Below are 11,516 nucleotides of genomic sequence, written 5' to 3'. Positions count from 1 at the left end.
TCATCAAATATTTAAATATTTTAAATTTTCATGAACTCTAGTTCCTTTTCATATCAACCTATTCTTGTTTTGTCGATGTGATATCTTCATATAATTAGTTTGACCAACAAGGGTAATAATTAGAATATGTAAAAAGTTCTCTTTTTCATGTTATCTGTTCCTGTCACTGAATGTTTTTCTCTTTTTTCAGGTTGGCTACTCATTTTGGTGTTGTTGATTTTCCTCAAATATCTGGTAATCCCTGATCTTTCATCCTTCCTCACAATTGAGGTCTGTGCTGATTAATTTGAGTAGCTGGCATGTTTCTTCTTTACTTGGCTATTATAAATAATAAATGCACAATACAAAATGTAATTTTAAAGAGTGTTATCTTGTTAGAAATGGGCTCACTTTAATAAAATATTTTATTTTTCTATATAATATGCTGGTAATATTGACTATCGATAGGACTGCTAGATTTATCCATATAGGAAATCTATAACATTTGTTTGATCCCACCTAAAGCTATCTGATTAATAAAATATCTTACAAATATACACTTTGAAATTTTGTCTAAGAATTTTTTGAGTTAAAAATCTCTTCGGGGCGCCTGGGTGGCGCAGTCGGTTGGGCGTCCGACTTCAGCCAGGTCACGATCTCACGGTCCGTGAGTTCGAGCCCCGCGTCGGGCTCTGGGCTGATGGCTCGGAGCCTGGAGCCTGTTTCCGATTCTGTGTCTCCCTCTCTCTGCCCCTCCCCCGTTCATGCTCTGTCTCTCTCTCTGTCCCAAAAATAAATAAACGTTGAAAAAAAAAAATTTAAAAAAAAAAAAAAAAAAAAAATCTCTTCATATTTAGTTGAAATGTTTTAGGAGAATCAGATTATATTTTTTTAATATCAACACATTATTTTATATGTAAAGGAAAATCCATTGTGTCATAGATGTCTATACTTTGTGACCATGATGTATTGATGCCTTATGTGGGCATAGATGTATATGTAAAGTGTGTGAAATTGGTATGGACACTATTAAAATAGTCACATGACTTAGCTACAATTATGTACAAAATAAACACATTATGGGGAAATCATGTATTGTTGGCAAAAGAGATTATTTTTCTTTAAAAAAAAACCCTCATGGAATGATTGGCTGAATCAGCCTGGTGAAAATTTTCATTCAGAAGATGCCAACATATTTTTCCATGATCTTACATTGCTACCCATTCATTTTTCACACATAGGGCCTTGTTCATACTGGGGCTCACAGTCAAGTTGTAGGCTAGATTGATCTCATCACAGTGAAGCCATTACACTTTTTTTGGTCTTCCTTACACATTTGCTCCATGCATGCTTAAAATCTGGAAAAAAACATACTCATGGGCTGGAGAAACAAAGAAGCAGCAATTTCCTTGCCTTATTCCTTGGCCAGTGATGAAGTAGAGAGCATGATGTGGTGATTGGAGCCAGACCTAACTCTGGCCATGGGCATTGCTGCCGACCCCAACCTAATTAAGAAAGATCTTGAATAAACTTGGGTGAGAGCCAAAATCACTAGCCTCTTCAATCAGTATTTTTGATATAAAAATTAGCATCTGGGCTGAGTAAAAGGGAGCCCTGTTTCTTGCCAAAGCAAAAAAAAAAAAAACTCTTTTGCTTCTACTCTGACTTCCTGATGTTGGGTATTTTATCAATTTGTATCTGTGATCATTTTCAGAGCAATTGACTTATAATTGTCAAGTTCTGTCCTAAACCCTGTCACAGGCATCAGCCTTTTCCAAATGGGTAAGCTGGACTGACTTGTTTTCTTATTCCTCCTTGAGTTACCCTTCTAATATATAAAGTTTAGCTGAAGTAACTGTAAGAAATTTGACTGGACAAGGGATACGACATTCAAAGGAAAATAACGCAATGCCCCGTTGGAGCTTTGGAAGTCCTCTTTACACATTGGTAACACCCTGAAAACTTCAACAAAATGGCCTTCCAAGATGAGTCCACTATTAATCTCTCCAAGAGTAGAGGATCATAGTAGAGAGTAGTAGTCTAGAGGATAATGTATGTTGAGGTCTTGGTACAGTATCTGGCACATAAGTGTCCAAAAAATGATTGATTTGCTTTCAAGATATCACATGACTGCTTCAGAAATAATTCCTAGTCTTGAGGTGCCTGGGTGGTTTAGCTGGTTGAGCATCTGACTTTGGCTCTGGTCATGATCTCACAGTTCGTGAGTTTGAGACCCACATTGGGCTCTGTGCTGAGCTCAGTTCAGAGCCTGCAGCCTGTTTCAGACTCTGTGTCTCCCTCTCTCTCTGTTCCTCCCCCACTAGCACTCTGTTTCTCTTTTTCAAAAATAAGTAAACATTAACAAAAAAACTCTTTAAAAAGAAATAATTCCCAGTCTTGATCCAGGAAATTCACACACAGGGTATGATATAGAGAAAGAAAAGATTAATATTTGATTCATGTTAATGCCTTTGTTATACTAAAGACTACTTTCAACGAAATTGAAACAAATTAAGGGACAAAGACATCGCTACCTTTTAGAGAAACTCAGTGAAATATTCTCTGATGAAATAATATGATTTTTGGGGCTTTCTTCAAAGTAATCTGTGAATGGGGGGAAATAGATGAAAGGCCATGAACTGATAATGTTTGAAGCTAGGTGATAGGTGCATGTGGGTTCTCTATACTATTCTCTCTTATTGTATGTTGAAATTTTTCCATTTTAAAACCTTTTAAAGTAGATGGATTAGAAATAATTTTTAAAAAGTGGATGGACTTCTGTCAGTTCCAATCTGAGTCCCTCCCTAAGAATTCCCTTTGGCTGAATAGAATTGTCTTGCCCAAAGTAATGCCCTCTCCCACACCTGTACCTTGGTAACTTGTATCTCATGATTAGTTGATGGCAGAAAGAACATAGAGGCTTGTCTCCTTTGCTTCATTTTGAGATAACTGTAACAGGCCATCTCTGTTGCATAGCCCTCCATGGGATTGACTGAGGCCTTTATTACGATGAAATCACAGGCTTCTCCTTTTTCCAATCCTGTTTCCTTGCTCCATCCTAGATATTGTCCCATTGTATGTGGTTTCAGTGGTGTGCTGGTAAAGGTTTAATAGATGGCTCTCCAGGTACCTGATTTGTAGTGTTTGCCAATTTCCATGGTGTAAATACTTTCAACATGGCCAAATTCAAGCTACCAAGGTGACGTCACAGAAGGAGGAAGTGGAAACAGATGGGCACAATTGGTTCTTTTGACACAGTTCAAGTCAGCACTACCACTCTTGCCAATTTTCCTTAATGGAATTCTTAAATGCAAATCTCTGAGTCTTTATTTAGGGTAACCCAAACTAACACAAAACCATCAATTATTTTTTATATTGTCTATTTTGGTGATTTGTCTATTAAAGAAACTAACATTTCATAGGCAGAATGAAATGACATTGGTCACCTCAAGTGTTTCAGTGAAACACACACACACACACACACACAGCCCACAATACTGTAAGACAGTGTCCCATAATAATTGCTTCAAAACATTTAAAATACAGACACCTTTTAATTTCTTAAAATTACACAGCTACATAGGGTGTTCTGAGAAAACAGACTTCAAATAAGTTGTTTATACTGAGACTAGGAAAAATGGCCAAGAGATCACCAGATAAGTTCAAAATATAATTGTTATTACTGCCGTAAATCAAAGTACATATTTAAGAGTTAAAGTTTCCTTATCAAATATTTTAAGTAAGAGTAAGCCATTTATAAAATTTGCTATCTCTGTAGAAAATACAGAGGAGCATTGCATGTTTGAAGAACTGTTAAGACTTTTACCCTATTCAAGAGCTGTTGTTGGAATAAATAAATAATCAGAGGCAAATATCCAATTTTGTAGAAAAAGAAAGTACCTGGAAAATGGGAACAAAATGTCCCATTGAGGAGAAAAGGTTGGAATAATTCACTTTACTTTAGTAGTATAAGCACCCTTAATTATCAACAGACACTCAGGACAAAGTTTCTGTTATGTTTAATTAGAGACAACTGATCAGTCAAAACAAGAACTCCAACAATGGTTCTCAAATTATGACATGGATTAGAATCCCCTGAGGAGTCTTGCTAAAATGTAAATTCCTGAGCACCAACAGCTATTCTAATTCAGTTAAGTCTGGCGTGGGGCCCAGGGATCTGCATTTTAACAAGCTTCCTAGTAAATTCTGAAGCCCATGTTGTCTGTCAAACCAAAGCATGCTGAAAGGCAATGTAGCCAAACGTCCACAATACAGTTCCATAATAAGATTAGGAATGTGTCTATGCCATTTCCGTTACACAAATGTATTTCCCTTACAAAATCAGTCTGCATCCTTTATCTACTGTTTCACTAAAGGCCATTTTTAGAACATCTTCTATCTATCTATCTATCTATCTATCTATCAGCAAGCCAGATTCTCATCTCTGTACCTTTTACTCTTGCTTGCTCTGTAAAGGAAGGGGAAAGTGTGTGTGTGTGTGTGTGTGTGTGTGTGTGTGTGTGTGTATGCATTTGGGAAGGTTGGGGTGCATAACAGAGTTTTGTTAGAAAATTCTCTTTCTCAACAGAACTGGCCAAAGGGACATTTTGGCTGTGGTATAGTTACTGAGATTCAATAATCCCTATTGATTTTAAATTATGCTTTTATTAACCTAGCAGATATTTTCTTATAAAAATTAAAAATTCTCACAATCACCCTCTTAACCAACTTCACTCTATATGACATGTGCTCTTATATTACCAGCCCTATGGGATCTGGGACCCTCCTAATGTGCATTGCATTTAGTTGTCCTCATAAGTGTATTCAGTGTAGACCCTCTGACAGAGTGTTTTTTTTTAAATCTTGCACTTGAGAATGTAATAAATTGCCCTAGGATCTTGATGAAACAGGAGTAGGAGTAATGTCCGCCTTGCTCCCCAGGCAAGGTGGGTAAGTAATTATTTTCCTATCACGACTTAGACTCCGGATCTTCCATAAAAGGCACACTGGTCACAAAGACATCCCTTTATAAGCTTAAAACTCAAAGCGTGGGTGTGAAGATGTGTATGAAGGTCATGGACATCCAGAATGGAAGGGGATGTTTACTGCTTACTGTACCTCAGGTGAAGCCCAGATGTTTCACTGGCCTCTTTGTCTATTGTTCCCTCTATAGGACTGAACACACTTATGCATTTTGGATAATTAACTAGAACCAATTTTGTTTCAATGAACATTTTCTTTCTTTCTTTCTTTCTTTCTTTCTTTCTTTCTTTCTTTCTTTCTTTCTTGTTTTACTTATTTATTTTGAGAGAGAGAGAAGGCATGAGTAGGGGAGGAGCAGAGAGAGAGGAGAGAGTGAGAATACCAAGCAGGCTCCACACTGGCAGTGCAGAGCCTGACTCGGGGCTCAAACTCATGAACCACAAGGTCATTACCTGAGTCGAAGTCGGCGCTTCACTGAGTGAGCCACCCAGGCACACTTAAGTGCACATTCTCGAGTGAAAAGACCTACATGTCTTCCTTTTTTGGGGACATTTATACTACATATATTTTCTTTGCATAAGTAATCCTATGCCAATTCATTGGGAAAAGTTGGAATTTAGTTATCAATATTAGTCCTGGGATGGGGCAACTGCATTTTCAGAACCACTCTCTCTCCTCTTTTGCTAAGAGTGATCCTAACAAATGTTTATGAGAAACTTTACCATTGTGATCCACTTTTAAACTGATGTACCTAGTAGGGGTTATACTTTCCCCATAAAAAGCTCTCTACACGGATCACCTTTATCCTTTAATAAGTTGTGAGCATCAGGGCATATTGCTGTATCCAACACTGGTGCTTCAGGCTGGGATTCTTTCTCGGTGCACAGCATGAAAGCTTGGGTCCATCTGTGTCACAAGTCAAACCTCTCTTGAAGTGATTTGTTTATACTGTCATTTGATGGAGTGGAATGTTCTGTAACTCATTCAAACTATTACAGAAGCTTTGCTAAAAGGTCACTATTGCTCTTTGGAGTTTCCAAATCTGGGAGCCATCTGGGAGCTTGTTAAAGATAAGGTTTTCCACTGGCTTTTTCCATACCAACTAGATCCAATTAGCAAAAGGGTACTATTCCAGATAAGTTTGTGTTCACATTTAGAAAGAGAGAAAGACAGACAGACATAACAGAGACAGAGAGAAAGAGACAGAGAGAGAACGGAGGTAAATTACAATTAGTCGCTCAATAGTGTATAAGCCTATTTTACACCAGAATTGGAGTTCGTGTGCCAGCAGACAGTAAGAACTCAATAGGTCTGAATGGGGGTGTCAGTGTTAAAAAAGGTGAATAGAAGTTGCTTTTAAATGTTGTTTTTGAATCAATACATTCAAGTATAGTCTTGAGAGTCAACTCTAAAGGAAATTGAATCTCACCATTTACTCAAAATTTAATAGGAAAATGACAACTCATTCCTTAAAGTAATAAGGGCTATGTTCGCAAGCTAAACATTCACTCCACATGGCACAGACAACCTTCCAGTTGCTATAACATTACAGTTTTAGTCTAGGCCTAAAATTGGCTTGTGTTTGCTTTCTGCCCCCTTCCTTACAAAACAAAAGTCTTGGATTTTCCAAACCTCAAAAGCTCAGCTGTAAAACTGTAGGAGACCAGCGAGAGGAAAAGGAAAGTTTCCTTCAAAGGCGTCTTTAGTCACTGCTGGCCGATTCTGCTCTCTCCCTCCAAACGTTAACTATGGCTTTTGACACTTGTCCTTGGAAAAAGTCCAAATGTGGCAAATGGTAGAAGCAATATTTCTTTACCCTCCTGCCTGGAGCTCCCCATGATACAGATGAGTTCTAGCTGGGGCATTCATGGGTGAAACAAGGAGGTCAGCTACTGCCCACCACCTCTGCTCATGTCTGCAGATGAAATAAGTAAACACTGAGTGAGAATCTACTGAATTAAAAATCAAAACCCTCTCATTTGGTTGGAATGCCTGAAAGAGTCTGGACCAAAGAGGCTGCACAGTAGCAGCTAAAACACAGGCTCATTGCCATTAAAAATGTTCTAGGAAGTGTGTGTGTGTGTGTGTGTGTGTGTGTACGTGTGAGTGTGTGTGTGTGCACGTGTGCGCATGCATGTGTGTGCATGTGTTTGTAGCAGGATACTTGGATGAGGAGAAAAGTTAAAATCTGGAACCATATTTTTGTCTTTGCAGTTCCGGATTGGAGACATTAAAAACATGACATTTCCTTCAGTTCAATTCAGCTGGTTCAGAAACCAAAATTGTCCTTAGAAAGGGGGAGAAATCCATTTATGTTCCTTTTGAGGCAGGGAGGGAGGTCTTTCTGGCAAAGTCTTTAGGTGCAATTCAGGACCAGGAGACTTAATCGTCCAGTTCAAAGCTTGTCTCATCATAGAGTTCAGGGCGCGCTGACTTCTTGTGCCGGGAATACTTCAGTTGCAGGAGATCACCCATTTCATCCAGGTTTTCCAAAACCTGCAAAGAGATTGCCTTCCATCAGTTATTCTTTAAACTCCTAAATGGCTCTGCAATCCAGAGCCTCAGAGATACAATCTTCTTTTGCCATCTTCTTTGATTTTAAAGAAAAGGAGAAAGATCCAAATCATTAAGGTGTGGTTTACAAACCAGCTGTAGAGGAATCTTAGATGCTAATTCATCTTATTTCATATTCTTTAACAGCCTACCCCATATTATGAATATTTAACTTATTTTGGGGGTGTGAAGAGAGGAATAAAAGTGTCTGATGCATGCTTACCCTTTCAGGCCTTATTTTAAAATTTAATGAATTATATATAACCTTGTGGAAGAAAAAGGTAAGGTTGCAGGTTACAACTGGGTTATGTCTTCATGACATAAATGGCCAAGAGCAAAATGGAACACTGTGGGAGCTGATTAGTGTCTTCTTCTCTCTCCCAAATTTCCCTACCCCCAGCTATTAAACACTCATCTCTGTGTTCCATGGAATCATCAAACTTAAAACCTTAAGGGACTGAGAACTCATCCATTTCAGTTCTCTCCATTCAGGCAGGAAAATGTATCCCCAGTTTTCCCGAGAAACAACCAAGATCCAGGACAGACATAATCTAACATATCACTAATCTTATGGTACTGGGGATATGCCCTTTTAACATTTTTAGGCCTATCTTTCTTACCCTGTCTGTTGAGACAGACGATATTAGGATCTAATGCTTTGAAAAAGGGAAGATGTTTGTTAACACTGGAACGAATGATTAGTGGAGCATAAGGATTTTCCTCTTTGGGAAGTCTTTCAAACTGGCATCAAGTTAGGTACCCACCAACATGTGAAGACTCATCTATTTCTGGGTGGTAGCATTACGGGTGGTTAAAATGTTCTTTTTACTTCAATGTACTTTCTAAATTTTTCCAGCAAATCTAAGCACTAAGACAAAGTAACAAAAGTTGGATTTAAAAGGACATCAACTAGGATAGTGTCTGTTGCTCTTTGCTGAAGGCGGGGATGGAGTAATACAGGGTGTGCATCTGCATACCTGGGGGGTAGGAAAGACAATTCCTGGAAGGTATGGGAGGAGAACATAGGCTTTTCTATTCAGGTTAATTTCAACCTTTTTAGCTTCCATTTTTGTGTCTGCTACAAAATGTACGTAATATATTGACAATGCATATATAACTTATAAATGGATTTGTGTTGAAGCCCATTGATCAGACTACCCAGAGCACACCTGTACTCAAATGAAGGTAGGTTTATTCTACTTGCTGCAGCTGGGAGTGCGTATTTCAGAAGAACCATCTTAGGAAGAGGGAGTTGGGAACGTCTCCTTATCACATTTGGACTTGTGCTCCAGATGACTCTAAGGAAGCAGGGACCAGTTCTGGGTTGGATGTTGTCTGGAGCAGGAGAAATTCAGTGATTGGCTATGTGCCAAATTCTTAGGTGGAAGGCAGGATGCCTAAGGTGGGGTGATTGGTAAAGGAGCAGCAATCATGTTAGAAGAAGGAAATTCTGAGGCATTTTGTGTTTGTAAAGTGGCTTCATCTCTGTTTTGTTCCAAACATGGTCATGGAGGAGACTTGTCTAATATGTATTTTCTGTGAGTGTTAGTGTTCGGTTGTTACCTTAATGCCCTGGCTGTTCATGGGTCATTTTTCACTTTCCCTGATGTGTATATTGAGGAATATGCTCACAATTTTTTATTGATGTAGGTGCCTGATTTCGAAAGTTTAGAGGCATCTGTCTAGATGATGTCTCAGTGCTCCTTCCAAACCAGGTAGTCCAAAGGAATTAAGAACTTGCAAAGAGAATCACAAGGTCTGATGTCTACAGAGTTGGGCATTCATGAATGTTTCAATGCTGTTGAGATCACAAAAAAATACGAATCCACCCCCGCTGCCCATCTCCTTCTGTCATCTCTGGGTGCTTCTCCCTGGCCATCTCCTTTGCTCTACCATGCCTAATGCTGCTCTCTTTACTCTTTTCCTCCCTTAATGTGTAAACATGCTCAAGTATTTCCCAATTTTCAAGCGCTTTTTCTAAACCTATTTTTTTTGCTTTTACTGTCAAACTCCTTGAAATATTTGACTACTTTTTGAAAAAAATAAATAATTTGTTAAAGTTAATCACTAGAAATAACTCATTTTAGAGAACCTGGGCAATATGGAAAGATACAAAGAACAACAACAAAGTTCACCCATCATCTCAAAGACCTAGAATTTGCTCAGTTATTAGTGTGCCATGCAGAAAGTTGTTATTATGTATGTACTCTGGAGTATACATTGGTTTAAGTCCTAAGAATGTAATGGTGAAGCAGAAAGACATGGAGAGTCTGTGTGTATGTGTGTGTAATTTATTATTGGAACTCAAAGTATTCACTTTTTTATTTGTTGTATTCTTATTTCTGTTCCCTATATTCTCCTAAACCTGTCTGCTTGGAGGAACATCGAGCTCCTGCTAATTGCTAATCCAATAGCTTCTTCCCATCTCTTGGAGACACTTTGATCCTCCCCCTCCCTGAAACTTTTTCCTTCTTACTGTGTTTAACACTACACTAGTTTGTGTCTTTTCAGACTCCTCTAGCCCCACTGAAGTCTCGTTCCTCACCTGTGGTTCCCGTGTCTACGCTGGGAGACGGGCACTCTGCCGGAGCCTGTCCTTGGCCTGTTCACTTGTGTTTGGACAATTATATCCTCTACCTTTGCTTTCATGATCCCTCAGCTGCCCAAACTACAGAAGCTCCAGCATTGCATATGCTCCCAAGCTTAGAATCTGATTTTCTTTTCCACAGGTGGCCCATAGACATATAATCCCAACCTGTCTAAAACTGAACTTGTTTTGTTCCTCCAGTCTCATTGATGATTTGTTGTTCTTTTTTTTTTTAATTTTTTTTTAACATTTATTTATTTTTAAGACAGAGAGAGAGCATGAACAGGGGAGGGGCAGAGAGAGAGGGAGACACAGAATCTGAAACAGGCTCCAGTCTCTGAGTGGTCAGCACAGAGCCCGATGCGGGGCTAGAACTCACAGACCGCGAGATCATGACCTGAGCCGAAGTCGGACGCTTAACCCACCGAGCCACCCAGGCACCCCGATGATTTGCTGTTCATTATTGCATACCTTATCTCATATAAATGGTTTAGCTTTACCATCCTTCCATTCACCAGGTCTGGAGACCTTGAATTATCTTTGATTCCCTTTTCCCAAATGTGCTCTGCATGTGATCATTTGCCAAGTCTTGGCAGCTCGGTGCATTTACGATGTCTGTTCATATATACATTTCTTTTGTTTCTACTGCCATTGATCTTGTCATCTCTTTTTTTTTTTTTTCAAACAGCTCCATTTTAGGTCCCTTCTTCTTGCCTTTTGCCTCTCCAATCAATTTGTTACATTTATTTTGTAGTAACATGATTATGTCACTCCTTTGGTCAGAAACCTTGGATGATGTTCCATAACTTTTATTAAAAAAGCCTTAGCTCAGGGGTGCCTGGGTGGCTCAGTCAGTTAAGCATCTGACTTTCACTCAGGTCATGATCTCACAGTTTATGAGTTCGAGCCCCACATCAGGTTCTGTGTTGACGGCGTAGAGCCTGGAGCCTGCTTTGGATTCTGTCTCCCTCTCACTTTGCCTCTCCCCTGCTCGCGCTCTCTCTCCCTCAAAAATAAATAAACATTAAAAAAAAAAAAAGGTCTAGCTCAAAAGTCACCTCTCCTGTGAAATATATATATAATATCCATATCCATATATATGGATATATATATGAGTCATTATATGTGTATGTATATTACACATATACACATAATTAATTCACATCTTTGCACATACTTATTCATATGTAATGAACGAATTCATATAATCTCATATATCATTTCTACCATCATGCTTCCACAGTTGTCCATATTTCTTTTCCAAGATGAATTTATTTTGTCCAATATTATCACTAGTTGCTTATTTATTAGTACCACCTCTTAGAGTTTTTGCCCTAGGGTTTTGCACATACTAGACAGTCAGTGTGTTTGCTAAACTGCATTGACATTATGAGACAGTTCCATCAATCCCACA

At 38.7% G+C, this 11,516-nt stretch overlaps 1 protein-coding gene across 1 annotated transcript in view; it reads right to left on the bottom strand.

Moving 5' to 3' along the window:
* Positions 1-5,344: 5,344 nt before the first annotated feature.
* The window catches only part of SPTLC3 (serine palmitoyltransferase long chain base subunit 3), a 131,333-nt gene continuing 125,161 nt past the window's right edge, over positions 5,345-11,516 (bottom strand). Inside the window, exon 12 of the mRNA XM_047854390.1 lies at positions 5,345-7,458. Coding sequence (XP_047710346.1) covers positions 7,345-7,458 — 114 coding nt within the window. The 3' untranslated portion in view covers positions 5,345-7,344. The remainder of the gene's footprint in view (positions 7,459-11,516) is intronic.

Source organism: Prionailurus viverrinus, chromosome A3 (assembly GCF_022837055.1).
Source record: "Prionailurus viverrinus isolate Anna chromosome A3, UM_Priviv_1.0, whole genome shotgun sequence".
Lineage (NCBI taxonomy): Eukaryota > Metazoa > Chordata > Mammalia > Carnivora > Felidae > Prionailurus > Prionailurus viverrinus.
This window is presented reverse-complemented; position numbering and strand designations above follow the sequence as displayed.